The sequence below is a fragment of the Berghia stephanieae genome, chromosome 1 (assembly GCF_034508935.2).
Source record: "Berghia stephanieae isolate SIO BIC M18660-M18661 chromosome 1, UCSD_Bste_1.3, whole genome shotgun sequence".
Classification (NCBI taxonomy): Eukaryota; Metazoa; Mollusca; class Gastropoda; order Nudibranchia; family Aeolidiidae; genus Berghia; species Berghia stephanieae.
This window is the reverse complement of record NC_088360.1, coordinates 649,682-669,587: the sequence shown is the minus strand read 5'-3', so window position 1 is coordinate 669,587 and position 19,906 is coordinate 649,682. Positions and strand designations below refer to the sequence as shown.

Here is a 19,906-nt window from a genome sequence, read left to right as displayed (position 1 = left end):
GTCTGAAGATGATGACCTGTTCCTTTCTGTTGAGCACCTTGATTGGGTCATTCATGTTGTATTCTGGGTGCTTCTCTCTCCATCTCTGAGACTGGATAAATTTGGCCATTTTGTTAATTTCTCCTGTTGAGTACATTGGGGAGGGTTGCTGCATGCGACTGCCTGCCTTTGCCAGTTGGTCAGCGATCTGATTTCCAAGTATCCCACAGTGTCCTGGAATCCACTGCAGTACAATGTTGGTAAACTTGCTTAGCTTCATGAGGTCTTCCACCAAGGCGTCTATATCATCCGCAAAGGACATCATTATATCCTCCAGAATTTTCTTAGCATCTGTTAAAATCACTATGTGTCTTGGCTTTTCATTTTCTGAGAGGATTTGCTTAACAGCTTCATGGATTGCATCTGCCTCTGACTTGTAGATTGAAGTGCGAGTACCAGTCGGTTTGCTGATCTCCTTTTGTTGACCATTTGTGTACTCGATGTGCACTCCCAGGCCCCCGCACGTGTGTTCTTTATTGCATGAACCATCTGTATAGATTCTTGTCCATTTTTTTTCAGGGTAGTTTTGATCTATGCACTTCTGTACAGACTTCTTGATTTCTTCGCCGTGTTTTTGTTTTGTTGAAATGTCACCAACGGAAGTCTTGATTTTCAAGTGATTTTGCCGTTTCCAAATTGGTACTCTGATATTTGCTTTGCGTTTTTGGGTCATTCCATCGAAATGATCAACTGTTGGCATTGATCATCTTTATTATTGATTAAAAATTTTTCGTTTTTATAAAAAGGTAGCTGAAGAAATTGCCTGCTGAGGTAAGAATTATAGCATGATAAATTTAAAATAACAATTTGATAATTATAACTATCTGTTTGTTAACGTTTTACAATTTTATTTTATTTTCAAGTGTGTATTCTTCTCATCTTCAAATTTCATTCCTCAGAAACAAATTGTGGAGCTTCAGACAATCATTACAAGTCAAATTCCGAAACCAGCCCCAAGTACTTTTGGAGACAAAATGAATGTCAGCAAGAAATCAGAAGAATCTAGGACATCTACCCCAAATCAAAGTCTTGCAGGTAATGGTGGGATGGTCTATATGTGGAGGAGTTCAGTCAAATATTTAAAAAAATCTTAAAATCGTGATGGTTTTTATATTAAAAAAAATTTTTTTTTTTTCGGCAACACATATTTTTTTGGATAGATCGTTTATTTAATTACAACTATATTAGGTTATCTGTGAAAATTGAGGGATATTAAGATAAGATAAGATAAGTTATACTTTATTGATGCAAAACGTTTTTATACTACTACTACTACAACTACTACTACTACAACTACTGCTACTATACTACTACTACTACTACTACTACTACTACTACTACTACTACAACTGCTATTACTACAACTACTGCTACTATACTACTACTACTACTACTACTACTACTACTACTACTACTACTACTACTACTACTACTACTACTACTACTACTACTACTACTACTACTACTACTACTATTACCACTACTACTACTACTACTACTACTACTACTACTACTACTACTACTACTACTACTACTACTACTACTACTACTACTACTACTACTACTACTACTACTACTACTACTACTACTACTATTACTAGTATTAGTAGCAGTAGTTCTACTACTACATACTACTACTACTACTACTACTACTACTACTACTACTACTACTACTACTACTACTAATTCTACAACAACAACTACTACTACTACTACTACTACTACTACTACTACTACTACTACTACTACTACTACTACTACTACTACTACTACTACTACTACTACTACTACTACTACTACTACTACAGTTCACTCCGGATAATCGTACCTCAGTTAATTGCAACTTTCGGTTAATCGCAACATTTCCCAAGAAACGGACATAATTCTATATAAAATTAACTGGTTAATTGCAACAACCTTCGGTTAATCGCAACAAATTTTCGCCCTCAAAAGTGGTAAATTCAAGAAATCAATCCAACAAAATATCGTGATTAAATTTCATCATGGAGGAAATCGTGATAAGTTGAAAAATTGAGAGTGAGCGGGATTTAATGCTACAGAAGTGTGTCACCACTTTATTAGAGAGACAAAAGAGGGGCTTTGCAGTATGGGTTTGTGATGTAATCTACGGCCATTAGATAGCAGGCGAGGGGGCTGGGCATAAATTTTACAACAGGTAGACTGGGAACAAGAAGCAGCAATGCGTGTTGACAACGAGCTAAGCAGTTTTACACCTATTAGAAGAGGAGTTAGGCAGGGTGTGTTTTGTCTCCAGATTTATTCAACCTCTATAGTGAAATGATATTAAGAGATATCGAACATAAGAAGGGGGTGTGTATTGGAGGAAAGAATGTAACAAATCTGAGGTATGCAGATGATACGGTTCTACTGGCAGAATCTGAACATGAACTACAAGAATTACTGGATGTTGTAGTCAGGAGTAGTGAAAATATGGGACTGGAACTGAATATATCTAAAACAGAATGTATGACGGTATCTAAAAATAATAACCCACCAGTCTGTGTAATAACAAGCAGAGGACAAACAATACAACAAGTTGAATGTTTCAAATATTTAGGCTTCAATGTAACATCCAATGGAAAATCAGATTGTGAAATAAAGAAAAGAATAGGTATGGCGAAGAATGCATTCAACCAGCTGCATACAATTATGAAAAACAGGAATATTAGTATGAAAACAAAAATCAAAGTCCTGGATTGCTATGTACTGTCTGTGCTGCTATATGGTTGTGAGAGCTGGACCATAAACAAGACCATGGTTAAAAGACTGGAGGCAGTGGAAATGTGGTTTTACAGAAGAATGATGAGGGTGTCATGGGTGGAAAGGAAAAGAAATGAAGAAATTTTAGAAATGGCAAACAGAAAAAGATCACTGATAACAAAAATCATCAAACGCCAAATGGAATTTTTAGGACACATTATCCGCCACCCTGGTTTGGAAGTACTCGCCTTGACTGGAAAGATGAATGGAAAAAGAATAAGAGGAAGACAAAGAACAACGTATTTGAAAGGGATAAGAACTTGGACAGATGAAGCTGAGAAAGGTGGCGCTGCTTTAATAGAATTGGCAAGAGATAGATCAGCTTGGCGGAAGATGACCTCCGACGTCTGCTTCAGATATGGAACTACATGAGATGAGAGACAATGACAGTTGTAAAGAGAGACTGAGCGATATCCTTTGTTTTGGGATTGGCAATTGTGCATTGTGATCAATGAGTTTGGTGAGAGCTCTATTGTCTCTCATCACGGCTAAACTATTTGACTCTTACAAATGTTAAGAACAGAAGAATGAAAGTGAAATCTGAAAAAGATGTCGACTTGCATCAAAGCTGCTTTTGCTTGACAGATCTATACAGTGCTGTCATATGTTTATTTTTTTTATTGGACACTCAGCTTCGGTTAATTGCAACTTCAGTTAATCGCAACATTTTCACTGATCCCAAGGTGTTGCGATTATCCGGAATGATTTGTACTACTAACTTCTGAAAACATGAAACAAAAGTTTTAAAATGTTACGATAAAAAAGCCTTTTTTTCTGTTATTGAACATATTGTCAAAAAAGAAAATATACTAAGATGTCATTTCTAAGATCCAAAATATGTGGAGCAATCCATTCTATAAGATTACCTTTAAAATTATTTCAAAACCTTTTGAGAATGTTTTATAATATAAAACAAAAAGATGTCCCTCTATCCGCCCCGTTATTATGTAATTACCGGAGAATCATCACACATTTCTTTTGGTTTATTGTGCATATCAGATTATCCTTTAATCAAGTTTGTTGTCATTGATTGATTTTCAGCAATAAAGACATCAAGGATAATTTATTTGTTGTTATTATTCATTCCAGCTCAACCACAAGCCACAGAACCTCCTACGTCTTCTGGTGCTGTTCTTCTGTCACCAGTTGTGAGAAAGACGAGAGTTCATCCCAAGAGCAATGCCAGCAATCCCTCTAGTAAGTTTTTTTTGTTTATCGATATGTTTCAAAACATTATATATCTGTTTGAAAACACTTTCTATCTGTTTTAAAATTATCTATCAGCTTTAAGCCCTTTAAAACATTTTCTATTTGTTTTGAAACATTATCTATCTGCTTTAAAACATTTTCCATCTGTTAAAAAATATCTGTTTAAAAAAAAATTGTAAATGAAATGAAGAGCTTGAAATTTAATTTCTTCAGTGATGTTAGGAAATTGTGAACCATACCATTTTGTCTAAAAGATTCTATTGACTCAGAATTTTAATAAGTTACTTATTCTTCCCGATCCCATGCAGGACATAAGACTGCCATAATGTTCTTAAGATTTGGGTCAACTGCCCTTTTTGGGACCCATGACAATCTGACCTCTTTCACCTGCCGTGACATTTTTATACTAAAAGACTTCAGTTTTAATTCATTGAGAAAAACTGTGGAAGGATTTAGTTTTCATGATTTATTCAGGATTGATTAATGATAAAAAACAAAAAAAAACAAAAAACAAAACAAACAAAAGAAAAAAACTCTCCAAAAACTGAGGGCTTGGCACCAAATGAAGTGCTGTAATATCTCCTCAAATTTTTCAAAAAGTGTGGACAAAGTCTCAGTTTTGTTCTCACTTTTTTGTTGTTGTCAGTTTAAGAAACTGTTCCTGTTATTTTTGTGTATGCCAGTTTCTTGGTTCTTTTGGCCTATTGACATTAACTAAAAAAAGCAAAAATGTTACTAAAACAATCTCAATACAATAATGGAAAGCATTGAGCATGATAAATTGTATTTATCCCCCCCCCCCCCCCCCCTTCTACTCCAGAGAGACAGACATCCCTAGTTGACGTGTCGGATTTGGCTGTGTCCAACTCAAGTCATTCTAGTGATCCTCCACAACTCACCCAAGCGCCCCCTGTGATGAAAAGTATCAGTGTACCCAGGCCTATCTCCTTGGTACAAAGCAATCTACCCGTCCCATTGACTTCCTCTATGCCTGAGTCTGCTACAGTGGAAGAGGCCAACTCTAATGAACAGATGCACTTTATGCAAGAGGTAATGGAACTGTTTTTTATTCATTTGTTAATGATTCTTTATAAGCTTTGTAAAGATTTAAGGCAAAGAAAAAAAGCTCCAAAAACTCAAAAGACAAAACAAAAACAGACTCAAAGACAAGGGAAAGATGAAAATAGAATAACAAAAAAAGAAAAAAGAAAAAAGAAAAGAACAGAAATAAAAAAACTCAGAAAAACAAAAATAGGCTCTAATTAAGGGTAAAAAAAAAAAAAGAATAAAAATATAGTGCTAATAGTTTATGTTAAACTCACTAAAAGAAAATTTATGTTCACGGTTGGTTCCTATATTTTAAATGGCAAATTTTGACTCTTGGAAAAGGCTCTTTACTCGCTTTTTTCTCATCATATTCAGGAGAAAAATAAATACTTGTCTTTGTTAAACGGAAATGTGTCATGTCCATTATATGTTAAGTGGTGCTGTTTGCTTGGAACGCTTGTAAAGCATTTCTAAATGAGCAGATTATAATATGAACTTAATCTACTTCTGTGCTCAGTACTACGTCAACTGCTAATTCAAATTATTTTCTCATAATAATAATAATAATAATAATAATGCTGAAAACTTATATAGCGCTATAACTCCGAGACACCAGACTCTAAGCGCTTAAATTACAAATTACTTTGGCTGAAACATACTCATTCACACACACAAGCACACACACACACACACACACACACACACATACACACACACAACACAACACACAACACAAACCAAACCTATCTTGCTTCTCATACCATCTACTAAAATCGAAACAAATATGTTTTAAGCGAACGTTTAAAAATAGACAAAGATTCTTTTTCACGAATGCTCTGCGGTAAGGCGTTCCAAATAGAGGGTCCGAAATGAGAAAAGGATCTCATTCCAGCATTTTTCCGAATTCGAGGGACAACTAGTTTTGTGGAATCACTGGCCGAACGTAAGGGGCGGGGTTTTGAATATCTTTCAATTAGTTCTGAAAGGTAGGAAGGGGCAGTACCTTCAAGACAACGATACACTAAAACACAAGCTTTGAATTTAATTCTTTTCTCAACAGGCAGCCAATGCAGGTCATGAAGTAGAGGTCCGGCAGAGTCGCACCTACGCTTCATAAATACTAGTCTGGCAGCGCTGTTTTGGACAATCTGAAGACGTTTCAGATTGTATTGCGAAACGCCAAACAACAGAGCATTACAATAATCCAATTTCGATAGTACGAGGGACATAACCAGGTGCTTGGTCACATCCTCAGATATGAACCGTCTAATGGAAGCAATCTTTTTTAGTTGGAAAAAGAGAGATCTAACCAAATTATTAACCTGATGCTCCATCGACAGTCCAGAGTCTAAGAATGTGCCAAGGTTTTTCACTTTGTCAACAATTTGAATAGAGGCATCCCCCAACTTCAAATCTGTTTCACTTTTCCACTTCCTGTTCCCCACATACAGCACCTCCGTCTTATCATCATTCAGTTTCAGTCTGTTCTCATTCATCCATTTCTTAACACTTTGGATACAATTTTTACTATTGGCTGATACTTCTTGTAAATTTCTCATATTGGAAACGCAGTACAATTGCGTATCATCAGCGTATTGATGGTAAGACAGACCAAAACTTCTGATGATTTTAGACAGAGGGCCAACGTACAAAACAAAAAGAACGGGTCCAAGTACTGAACCCTGGGGAACCCCACAATCAAGAAAGATTTCCTCCGATCTATATTCATCCACCGTAATAATCTGTTTACGATTAAACAAATATGACCTAAACCAATCAAGCGCTGCACCAGACACGCCATAAGTAATTTCAAGACGTTTGAGAAGAAGATTGTGATCAATAGTATCAAAAGCAGACGATAGGTCAAGCAAATTCAGCAAAGAACATGAACCATTGTCTATAACAGAGAGGAGATCATTAACAACCCTAACAAATGCGGTTTCCGTCGAATGATGTTGCCTATAAGCAGACTGAAATTTTTCTTCAAGACAATTATTTTAAGATGAGACAGTAATTGTTTCAAAACAAGCTTTTCTAAGATCTTAGAGAGAAAAGGAAGATTAGAGACAGGGCGATAGTTTTTTAAGTTCTCTTTATCGAGATCAGGTTTTTTCAAAAGGGGTTTGACATGAGCAACTTTGTAAATGTCTGGTACAGCACCTGACTGCAACGAATTATTAACAATACATGTAAATGGTGTTAAAATTACATCAATGCATTTTTTTAAAATGGCAGTATTTAAGGCGTCTAAATCACAACTTTTAGTTGGAGACGACATAATGCAATCACGTAAGTCAGCTTCAGTAATCTTTGAAAAATGTGTTAACGAATCACCATGAAACTTGTCAAATGTTGTAGGGATCGATTCAGACGAGAGTTCCTTCCTGATGGTATCCGTTTTTTCTTTAAAATATTGACCAAAGCGAGTTGGTAGATCTGCATGATCGATTAAAGATGGGAGAGCTGGTTGCGTCTGTTGTCCCAGCAGTTATACATTGCTGTCCATAAGGTTGTTTTTTATTTTTGGACTACTTCAGCTCGGTTAATTGCAACCTTCATTTAAATCGCAACATTTTCACTGATCCCAAGGTAGTTTGCGATTATCCGGAATATGTGTACTACTAACTTTCTGAAAACATGAAACAAATGTTTTAAAATGTGCGATAAAAAAGCCTATTTTACTGTTATTGAACATATTGTCCAAAAAGAGAACAATATACTAAGATGTCATGTTCTAAGATCCAAAATATGTGGAGCAATCCATTCACAAAATTACCTTTACAAATATTTCAAAACCTTTGAGAATGTTTTTATAATAAAAACAAAAAGAGTCCCCGCTATTCCCCCCCTTATTATATAATTAACCGGAGAAAATCATCACACATTTCTTTTGGTTTATTCTTCTGCCATATCAAGATTATCCTTTAAGCAAGTTTGTTGCCATTAATATTTCAGCAATAAAGACATCTAGGATAATTTAATTTGTGTTATGTATTTCAGTCCAGCTCAACCACAAGCCACAGAACTCCTACCGTCTTCGGGGCTGTTCTTCTGTCACCATTGTGAGAAAGAACGAGAGTTTCAACCCAAAAACAATGCCAGCCATACCCCTCTAGTAAGTTTTTTTTGTATATCATAGTTTCAAAACATTAATAAACTGTTTGAAAAACTTTCTATCTTTTTAAAATTATCTAATTCACAGCTTTAATCCCTTTAAACATTTTCTATTTGTTGTTGAAACATTAACTATCTGGCTTTAAAAAGATTTTCCATCTGTTTTCAAATATCCTGTTTAAAAAAAAAATTTTAAATGAAATGATAGCCTTTGGAAATTTAATTCTTCAGTGATTTAGAAATATGAACCATCACCATTTTATCTAGAAAGATTCTATGGACTCATATTTTTAAAATAAGTTACTTATTCTTTCCCGATTCCCATCAGGACATAAGACTGCATAATGTTCTTAAGAGTGGGGTCAACGGCCTTTTTGGGACCCTGACAATCTGACCTCTTTCACCTCCCGGACAAAAAGTTTTTTTTGTCATTTTTTATACTAAAAGACTTCAGTTTTAAATTCATTAAAAAAAACTGTAAAAGGTTTTTAGTTTTGTTTATTTTCGGGATTGATTAATGAACAAAAAAAAAAAAAAAAACAAAACAAAAAAAAAAACAAAAAAAAAAAAAAAAACTCTCCAAAAAAATGAGGGTTTGGCCCAAATAAAGTGCTTTGTAATATTCCTAAATTTTTTAAAAAAAAGTGTGGACAAAGTTAGTTTTTTTCTACTTTTTTGTTGTTGTCAGTTTTTAAAAAAATTTTCCCTTTTTTTTGTGTTTTGCCGTTTTCTTGGTTTTTTTGGGCCCCTATTAAATTAATAAAAAAAGCAAAAATGTTACTAAAAAAATCTCAATACAATAATGGAAAGGGTTTGAGCATGATAATTGTATTTACCCCCCCCCCCCCCCCCCCCCCCCCCCCCTTTACCCCAGAGGACAGACACCCCTAGTTGAGGTGGTTTGGCTGTGTCCAATAAGTCTTTCAGTGATCCTCACACTCCCCAAAGCGCCCCCTGTGATAAAAAGTATCGTGTCCCCAGGCTATCCTTGGTACAAACAATCTACCGTCCCATTGTTCCCTCTATGCTGGTCTGTACAGGGGAAAGGGGCCCAACTTAATAAAAAGATGCATTTATGAAAGAGGTAATGGAACTGTTTTTTATTATTTGTTAAGATTTTTATAGCTTTGAAAAGATTTAAGGCAAAGAAAAAAAGCCCCAAAAAAAAAACTCAAAAGACAAAAAAAAAAACAGATCAAAGAAAAGGGAAAAGATAAAAATAGAATAACCAAAAAAAGAAAAAAAAAAAGAACAGAAATAAAAAAAACTCGAAAAAAAAAATAGGCTCTAATTAAGGGTAAAAAAAAAAAAAGAATAAAAATATAGTGCAATAGTTTATGTTAAATCACTAAAGAAATTTTGTTAGGGTTTGGTTCCTAATTTTAAATGGCAATTTGACTTTGGAAAGGCTTTTTATCGCTTTTTTCCATCATATTAGGAAAAAAATAAAACTTGTTTTGTTAAACGGAAATGTGCATGCCCATTATATTTTAAAGTGGTGCTGTTTGTTTGGAACGTTGTAAAGCTTTTCAAATGAGCGATTATAATTAAAAACTTAATCTATTCTGTGCTCGTATACGTCAATGCAAATTTCAAATTATTTTCCCAATAATAAAAATAAAAAATAATTAATGCTGAAAATTATATAGCGCTATAAAACCCAGAACAGATCTAAGCGCTTAAATTACAAATTATTTGGCGAAAATATCTTCACACACCAAGACCACCCACACAAAACACACACACATACAACACACAACACAAACACAACACAAACCAAAAACCCTTTTTGTTCTCAACCTTACTAAAAAACGAAACAATTGTTTTAAGCGAACGTTTTTTAAAATGCAAAAATTTTTTTTTCAGAAAAGCTCTGCGGGAAAGGGGTTCAAATAGAGGGTCCCAAATGAGAAAAGGATTTTCCCGCATTTTTTCCCAATTCGAGGGCAACTGTTTTGGAAACACTGGCGAAGTAAGGGGCGGGGTTTGAATATCTTTAATTAGTTTGAAAGGTAGGAAGGGGGAGTACCCCTTTAAGACAAAAAGTCCTAAAAACAAGTTTGAAATTTAATTTTTTTTCAACGGCCCGCCAAGCGGGGAAGAAATAGAGGGCCCGGGAGGTCGCCCCTAGCTTCTAAATATAGTCTGGCGCGTGTTTTTTTCAATTGAAGCGTTTAGATTGTATTGCGAAACGCCAAACAACAGAGCATTACAAAAAATCCAATTTTTGATGTACGAGGGACTAACCCGGGGCTTTTCACTCCCAGTTGAACCCCTCAATGGAAACATCTTTTTTAGTTGGAAAAAAAAAGAGATCTAACCAAATTATTAACTGATGTCCCTCGAAGTCAGGTCAAGAAGTGCCAAGGTTTTTACTTTGTCAAAAATTTGAATGAGGCTCCCCCAACTTCAAATCTGTTTTTACTTTTCCCCTTTGTTCCCAATACAGCACCCGTCTTATCATCATTCGTTTTGTTGTTTCATTCATCCCTTTTTAACCTTTGGATACATTTTTTTCTATTTGGTGATACTTTTTGTAAAAATTTTCCCTATTGGGAAAGCAGTACAATTGGTTCTCAAAGGGATTGTGGTAAGACAGACCAAATTCTGTGATTTTTGACGAGGGCCAAGTACAAAAAAAAAAAGAACGGGCCCAAATACTGAACCTGGGGAACCCACAATCAAAAAGATTTCCTCGATCTATATTATCCCCCGTAATAAAACGTTTACGATTAAAAAAAAAAGACCTAAACCAATAAGCCTGACCGAACGCCATAAATAATTCAAGACGTTTTGAGAAGAAGTTTTTGTCAATAGTATCAAAAGAGACGTAGGTCAAGCAAATTTAGCAAAGAAATGAAACATTGTCTATAAAGGAGGAGATCATTAACAACCCCAACAATGCGGTTTCCGTCGAATGGTTGCCTATAAGCAGCTGAAATTTTTCTTAAAAAAAAATTATTTTTTTGATGAGACAGTAATTGTTTCAAAACAAGCTTTTTTAAGATCTTAGGAGAAAAAAAAGATTGGACGGGCGATAGTTTTTTAAGTTCCTTTATCGAGATCAGGTTTTTTCAAAAGGGGGTTTTACTGAGAACTTTGTAAATGTCTGGTCAGCACCTGATGAACGAAATTTTTAACAATTTCATGTAAATGGTGTTTTAAATTACATCAATGATTTTTTTTTTAAAAAGGCAGTATTTTTAAGGGTCTAAAACAAACTTTGTTTGGGGAGACATAATGCAATCGTAAGTCAGCTTCATAATCTTTTTAAAAATGTGTTAACGAATCACCTGAAAATTGTCAAATGTTTTAGGGGTCGATTCAGCGAGAGTTCCTTCCCGAGGTATCGTTTTTCTTTAAAAAATTGACCAAGCGGTTGGTAGATTGCATGATGATTAAAGAGGGAGAGTGGGGTTTGGTTGTTGTCCCCCATTTTTTTTTGTTTATCAATATGTTTCAAAACATTATATATCTGTTTTGTTGAAAACTCTTTCTATCTGTTTTAAAATTTAAAAGTTATCAATCAGCTATATTATCCCTTTTTTAAACATTTTCTATATGTTTTGAAAAATTATTATCTGCTTTAATTAAAAAGATTTTCCATTGTTTAAAAATATTGTTTAAAAAAAAATCTGTAAAACTAGAAATGAAGTGCTTGAGAATGAAAATTTAATTTCTTCAGTGATGTTAAGCGAAATTAGTGATGAACCATACCTATTTATCTAAAAGATTCTATTAAACGATTCAATTGAACTCATAATTTTAAAATAAGTTACTTCTTCTTCCCGATCCCATGCAGGACATAAGCTGCCATAATGTCTTAAGATTGGGTCAACTGCCTTTTTTGGGAACCCAAACATCATGCAATCTGACCTCTTTCACCTGCCGTGACAAAAGTTGTTGTTTTTTTTTTGTTTTTTCCATTTTTTATCACTACTAAAAGACATCAGTATTAAATTCATTGAGGGAAAAAAGAAAAACTGTTGGAAAGGATTTTAGCCTTAGTTTTCATGATTTAGTTTTCATGATTTTCATGATTTTATTGGATTTTATTCGGGGGATTGATTAAAATTAATTAAATTTAATTGAACAACAAAAAACAAAAAAAACAAAACAAAACAAAACAAACAAAAGAAAAAAACTCTCCAAAAACTGAGGGTTTGGCACCAAATGAAGTGCTGTAATATCTCCTCAAATTTTTCAAAAAGTGTGGACAAAGTCTCAGTTTTGTTCTCACTTTTTTGTTGTTGTCAGTTTAAGAAACTGTTCCTGTTATTTTTGTGTATGCCAGTTTCTTGGTTCTTTTGGCCTATTGACATTAACTAAAAAAAGCAAAAATGTTACTAAAACAATCTCAATACAATAATGGAAAGCATTGAGCATGATAAATTGTATTTATCCCCCCCCCCCCCCCCCCCTTCTACTCCAGAGAGACAGACATCCCTAGTTGACGTGTCGGATTTGGCTGTGTCCAACTCAAGTCATTCTAGTGATCCTCCACAACTCACCCAAGCGCCCCCTGTGATGAAAAGTATCAGTGTACCCAGGCCTATCTCCTTGGTACAAAGCAATCTACCCGTCCCATTGACTTCCTCTATGCCTGAGTCTGCTACAGTGGAAGAGGCCAACTCTAATGAACAGATGCACTTTATGCAAGAGGTAATGGAACTGTTTTTTATTCATTTGTTAATGATTCTTTATAAGCTTTGTAAAGATTTAAGGCAAAGAAAAAAGCTCCAAAAACTCAAAAGACAAAACAAAAACAGACTCAAAGACAAGGGAAAGATGAAAATAGAATAACAAAAAAAGAAAAAAGAAAAGAACAGAAATAAAAAAACTCAGAAAAACAAAAATAGGCTCTAATTAAGGGTAAAAAAAAAAAAAGAATAAAAATATAGTGCTAATAGTTTATGTTAAACTCACTAAAAGAAAATTTATGTTCACGGTTGGTTCCTATATTTTAAATGGCAAATTTTGACTCTTGGAAAAGGCTCTTTACTCGCTTTTTTCTCATCATATTCAGGAGAAAAATAAATACTTGTCTTTGTTAAACGGAAATGTGTCATGTCCATTATATGTTAAGTGGTGCTGTTTGCTTGGAACGCTTGTAAAGCATTTCTAAATGAGCAGATTATAATATGAACTTAATCTACTTCTGTGCTCAGTACTACGTCAACTGCTAATTCAAATTATTTTCTCATAATAATAATAATAATAATAATAATGCTGAAAACTTATATAGCGCTATAACTCCGAGACACCAGACTCTAAGCGCTTAAATTACAAATTACTTTGGCTGAAACATACTCATTCACACACACAAGCACACACACACACACACACACACACACACATACACACACACAACACAACACACAACACAAACCAAACCTATCTTGCTTCTCATACCATCTACTAAAATCGAAACAAATATGTTTTAAGCGAACGTTTAAAAATAGACAAAGATTCTTTTTCACGAATGCTCTGCGGTAAGGCGTTCCAAATAGAGGGTCCGAAATGAGAAAAGGATCTCATTCCAGCATTTTTCCGAATTCGAGGGACAACTAGTTTTGTGGAATCACTGGCCGAACGTAAGGGGCGGGGTTTTGAATATCTTTCAATTAGTTCTGAAAGGTAGGAAGGGGCAGTACCTTCAAGACAACGATACACTAAAACACAAGCTTTGAATTTAATTCTTTTCTCAACAGGCAGCCAATGCAGGTCATGAAGTAGAGGTCCGGCAGAGTCGCACCTACGCTTCATAAATACTAGTCTGGCAGCGCTGTTTTGGACAATCTGAAGACGTTTCAGATTGTATTGCGAAACGCCAAACAACAGAGCATTACAATAATCCAATTTCGATAGTACGAGGGACATAACCAGGTGCTTGGTCACATCCTCAGATATGAACCGTCTAATGGAAGCAATCTTTTTTAGTTGGAAAAAGAGAGATCTAACCAAATTATTAACCTGATGCTCCATCGACAGTCCAGAGTCTAAGAATGTGCCAAGGTTTTTCACTTTGTCAACAATTTGAATAGAGGCATCCCCCAACTTCAAATCTGTTTCACTTTTCCACTTCCTGTTCCCCACATACAGCACCTCCGTCTTATCATCATTCAGTTTCAGTCTGTTCTCATTCATCCATTTCTTAACACTTTGGATACAATTTTTACTATTGGCTGATACTTCTTGTAAATTTCTCATATTGGAAACGCAGTACAATTGCGTATCATCAGCGTATTGATGGTAAGACAGACCAAAACTTCTGATGATTTTAGACAGAGGGCCAACGTACAAAACAAAAAGAACGGGTCCAAGTACTGAACCCTGGGGAACCCCACAATCAAGAAAGATTTCCTCCGATCTATATTCATCCACCGTAATAATCTGTTTACGATTAAACAAATATGACCTAAACCAATCAAGCGCTGCACCAGACACGCCATAAGTAATTTCAAGACGTTTGAGAAGAAGATTGTGATCAATAGTATCAAAAGCAGACGATAGGTCAAGCAAATTCAGCAAAGAACATGAACCATTGTCTATAACAGAGAGGAGATCATTAACAACCCTAACAAGTGCGGTTTCCGTCGAATGATGTTGCCTATAAGCAGACTGAAATTTTTCTTCAAGACAATTATTTTTAAGATGAGACAGTAATTGTTTCAAAACAAGCTTTTCTAAGATCTTAGAGAGAAAAGGAAGATTAGAGACAGGGCGATAGTTTTTTAAGTTCTCTTTATCGAGATCAGGTTTTTTCAAAAGGGGTTTGACATGAGCAACTTTGTAAATGTCTGGTACAGCACCTGACTGCAACGAATTATTAACAATACATGTAAATGGTGTTAAAATTACATCAATGCATTTTTTTAAAATGGCAGTATTTAAGGCGTCTAAATCACAACTTTTAGTTGGAGACGACATAATGCAATCACGTAAGTCAGCTTCAGTAATCTTTGAAAAATGTGTTAACGAATCACCATGAAACTTGTCAAATGTTGTAGGGATCGATTCAGACGAGAGTTCCTTCCTGATGGTATCCGTTTTTTCTTTAAAATATTGACCAAAGCGAGTTGGTAGATCTGCATGATCGATTAAAGATGGGAGAGCTGGTTGCGTCTGTTGTCCCAGCAGTTTCTTGGTCAAGGCAAAGAATTGTCTCGAACGTCCCACGTTTTTGAGGCTTTCTTCATAGAATTTCTTTTTGGCCCTGAAATTGACGGCTTTTGCATCATTTCTAGCCGCGCTGTATCGCTTCTTATCGACAGCATCTCTGGACTTGAGCCATTTTCTTTCTGCCCGCCTCCTGGCTAATCCATTCAATTTTATTTCGGTATTATACCAGGGTGCTTGACGTCTCACTTTTACTGCTCTAGTTGTTAAGGGAGCATGCTTGTCCACCGTACCAACAATTGACTCGTGGAGACCATTCGCATCATGTTTATTTTTAACGTTATGGTCAAGGTCTTGTTTAAAAATGTTCATGTTTATATTCTTCAAATTACGAGATGTTATCATCTTTTTTACTTCGTGCTTCATTGGAAATAAAACGCAAAACACAATTAAATGATGGTCAGAGATTAATTTATCAATATTTGAGACAGATGAAGAGAGAGAATGTTCAATGTCTGTAATGACATGATCTATTGTGTGGCCATGGTTGTTTGTAGGACCGCTTACAAGTTGAATATAGTTGTTTGTGTCAATAATCTCAGGAATTACTTTCGATTCATTTTTGTTTCCGAAATAATCAATGTTAAAATCACCCATAAAAATATGCTTTTTGTTAATGGATTGCATAGACATAAATTCTCCGAACTCAGATAAAAAATCAATTGTTGATATTTTGTTTTGTTGGCTTGGTGGTGGGCGGTAGACACAGTGAAACGACTTTTTAAAATTATTTTCATGAATGGCAAATCCAGCGTATTCAAAACTTCTAAAATTATCATGGTGAAATGATATCTTGTCAAAGAGTGACAAGTTGTAAATAATTGCAATACCACCTCCTTTCCTCCCAATGCGTGGAAATAATTTAATACAAAAGCCTTCGGGTGTAATTGCTTTCATAATTGGATCATCATATGAATGATTAAGCCATGTTTCCAAGATGACAAAAATATTAATTTTATGATCTTCAATAATGTCGATTATGTCTTGAGTTTTATTACGACACGATCTAACATTTAGTAATCCAATTTTTAAATTGGTATGATCACTACGTGCAGGTTGTTGTTGTTGTTGTTGTTGTTGTTGTTGTTGTTGTTGTTGTTGTTGTTGTTGTTGTTGTTGTTGTTGCTCAAGACGGTGCTGTTGCTGCGAGTTGTTGTCATGGTGGTCGTTAATTTCATACTGACTGTCACGGACAGTGTTGACATTTGACAAGGAACGGTGAGGATTACTCATTGAAGTGATCAGATTGGATGAAAAAGTTAGTAAAGTTATAAAATTAAAATGTGAGATAAAATTTAAAAATTTTGAACAAATGAAAAAGGACCCCCAAAAAATTAATTAGACAATAAATTGTTAATTTGCGATAATTCTTGAGTTTACAGTATAAATCTGTTTTTCTCTAAGGGCAGGTGGGGGTGGGGATAATAATTTGTATCATTGTGATCTAGAGGTAGATCTTGGGCTCTTGTCATGATTTGAATTAAGCCTGAGAGCTGGAATTGATTGTAGAAAAGGCATACTGACACATTTTTATTTTCTTATCTGAAGTCCTCTATATGTGTGTCTTGTCCAATGTGTTTCATGTACTCTGTACCATCATAAGAATATGTCTTTTAAAAATTGCAAAGCTCTTAGAGCATCGTTTTCATTGTGGTTTAGGGCCATTAACCCCCCCCCCCCCCATAAAATTCCCTTTATTCATCCCCATGGGGCGGGTGGTTGGATGGGAGCATCACCCTTGAATCATATACCTATGATGTTCGCATGGGTATACGATCCGATAGTGATGTCGTTTATTCTTCTCTTTACTAGCCTATCCTGCTTCTTTGGTTTGTGATTGTATTTTTGACAGGGGATATTTTTTTTCTGTAATTCTTCTGCCTGTTTGTTCTTGGTTATTTATAATTTAGCTTATGATAACTTTAGGTTATGATTTTGATTTACATTTGTACTATTTTTGTTAGATTGCTTGTTTTTTTGTTTCAGCGGTCTCTCATATAACCTCAATTGTGTTGGAAGAGACCTAAATCAACAAACAAACAAACAAAAAAACATCCCCATGGAGAAATTTGTCTTTAGGGTCTATTCCAAGGAAGCTTGGAGAAACCCACTTATCTGCTGCAGTGCAGAGCGGCAATGTAAGCTAGGGTGAGGTGACTTGTTCAAGGCCACACAGAGCAGCGAGTATTTGAACTCAGTGCCTTTTGGTACGAAGCAAAGACCATACTGTTGTGCTGTATGTACCCCAGTGCAATCTTTAAAATGTTTTTTAAAAAATTCATATTCCAGCTGACAGTAGAAGATGCACTCCAGGATCCAGCCCTACAAGACTTGATGCAAATCCAGATTGCAGAACTCAATCGCCAGCAAGAAGAAGCCAAGAAACGTCTGCGTGATTTGTTAGCCAATCAAAAAATACAACAACAACAACTTCAACAACACTTAGGGCAAGATGTCCATTTGGAGGGGGGTTACTCTCCAACTCAACAATGGCAACAGGTAGGGAAATCATAATCATGTGTTTGCTTTAGTGATATTAATATTGTCACTGTGAGTGTCATGGACGCCATACTTTTTAAAAAATTGGACATGAAACAACCTGGCTATTTCCATGCATTTATATCCACAAGACTGCAATTCTATGGCTCACCCAAATTATTCAAAAGACGAAAGAAATTTCAGAATATGCCAGAAGGATTGATCCTGAGGAAAAAACCAAAAAAACCCCCCCAAAAAACAAAAACAAGCCAAGGCCAGCATCACCTCTAATTTAAAACACTGTCACAGATTTCCTCCGGAAGCAAGATAATACACGTAATTTAAGAGTATCTGTCTCATCGACATTGCTTTGGCACATCACTATTTAGCAGAAATTTAACAAATCTAAAAAATATATTCCCCAACACATTGTCTTTGGTCTTCAATTGAACTTGAACTCTTCAAGAGACAAATGTGACTGTTAACTAGATCTTTCCAATGTCCCTGTATAGTATAGTGAATAAATCTTACTGAATTTTAATCCATGCAGTTGCTATTTATTATATTTCCTCTTTTCTTAAAAATGTAAAGCAGTTTAAATATTTAAAAAAGTGGATGAATGGGCTATAACAATTCTTGTTTTATTTTTGATTATGATTATATTTGTTCTACAATGTCATTGATAAATCACAGTACTTGTCATATATTATATTTATATTTATTCATATTTTTTTGTTTGGCGTATGCAGTACCAGGAAGACGATCATGCCGTTTCTCCACCAATCTCACCAATATCCAGCCAGTCTGACAGGCCAGCTCTAAGGGACATGGAGAATCTACCGCAGGTCTCTCTCTCTCTCTCTCTCTCTCTCTTTTTCTCTCTCTCTCTCTCTCTCACACACACACACCCTCACATAATCACATAGAACAATCTTTAAAAATAAGGCAAAATCAAATTATTAGATCTCTGAAATTAAATAATTGATATATTTATTTTTCTTAGTTCAATCACGAGAATGATGAAACGCCGCCAGGAGCGACACAGAAATTAAGAGTTGCTGCCTTTACAACTTGGCTTTATAACTTCGTTATATTGTCTTGACTCAAATAGTCAAAGGACACAATTTCTAGCCTTGCTTATACTCATAAGCATCTCGCAATACACACTTCCATGACATTTCTTGACCAAATAGCTTCATAAACATGGCATTGATATATTAATTCCTTGATTATCTAGATGTCATCAACTCATTTTGATTTCACCTCACTTCAATGTGAAGTGAAATCAAGTGATCTAGCATTTACTTCCGATTTTTCAACCCAAAACCTATAAAAAGCATTTATTCTATCTCCCTTCAGGTGGCTTTATCAACCAAAGGAATCTCCTTGACATTACCCAAAGCAGACTTGGACGTCTCAGCCGGCAGTTTGTCATCTCCACCCAGGGGTCAAGGGGTAAATCTGGATGAATGAGGCATTTTTTCCTTCCTCTTATCACAAAATGATAAAATCTGTAATCTAAGAGTTATTTTATGCACGATATAAATAACACAGTCTGAAGTTTTCGCTTCCTACTGCTGTTTTTCTTGGAAATTATGACTAGATGGATCACAGGCTGGTTAATATTTCAGACCTTCCAACTTTTCAAAATAAAAAAGAGGGGAAATCTTACGGTTAAAACAACAAAAACAAACTAATGCAAAAACAAAATGGAAAGGGCTGTTTTTTATATGTTTGCTGCTATAAGATTAATGAAACTTTAATAATTGATTTTAGATAACAAAAATTCATCTACCGAGTGTGACATTGGCAAAATCACACAATTTATCATTATATTAAAAGAGGTGTTGTAGCACATTGATGGTTGCTATGTAAGATATGATCAACAAAACGAAAAAAATGGAACATGTTTAAACGTAGTTGAATAAACAAATTATTAAAATCTGAATTTAAGGCAGAAAGAAACAGAGACTAAAACAGGCCTTAATATAAAATTTTGAAATGGAACAGGTTATCAAGAAAATGGGACTGCCTTTTTATTTTCCACATATCTAAAAGG

At 35.0% G+C, this 19,906-nt stretch overlaps 1 protein-coding gene across 1 annotated transcript in view; it reads left to right on the top strand.

Moving 5' to 3' along the window:
- LOC144963513 (uncharacterized) overlaps window positions 1-19,467 on the top strand; it is a 35,994-nt gene extending 16,527 nt beyond the window's left edge. Inside the window, exons 14-22 of the mRNA XM_078897587.1 lie at window positions 939-1,074; window positions 3,910-4,017; window positions 4,850-5,294; window positions 8,077-8,191; window positions 9,172-9,274; window positions 12,623-12,852; window positions 17,659-17,868; window positions 18,597-18,692; window positions 19,207-19,467. Coding sequence (XP_078753713.1) covers window positions 939-1,074; window positions 3,910-4,017; window positions 4,850-5,294; window positions 8,077-8,191; window positions 9,172-9,274; window positions 12,623-12,852; window positions 17,659-17,868; window positions 18,597-18,692; window positions 19,207-19,320 — 1,557 coding nt within the window. The 3' untranslated portion in view covers window positions 19,321-19,467. The remainder of the gene's footprint in view (window positions 1-938; window positions 1,075-3,909; window positions 4,018-4,849; window positions 5,295-8,076; window positions 8,192-9,171; window positions 9,275-12,622; window positions 12,853-17,658; window positions 17,869-18,596; window positions 18,693-19,206) is intronic.
- Window positions 19,468-19,906: the final 439 nt, after the last annotated feature.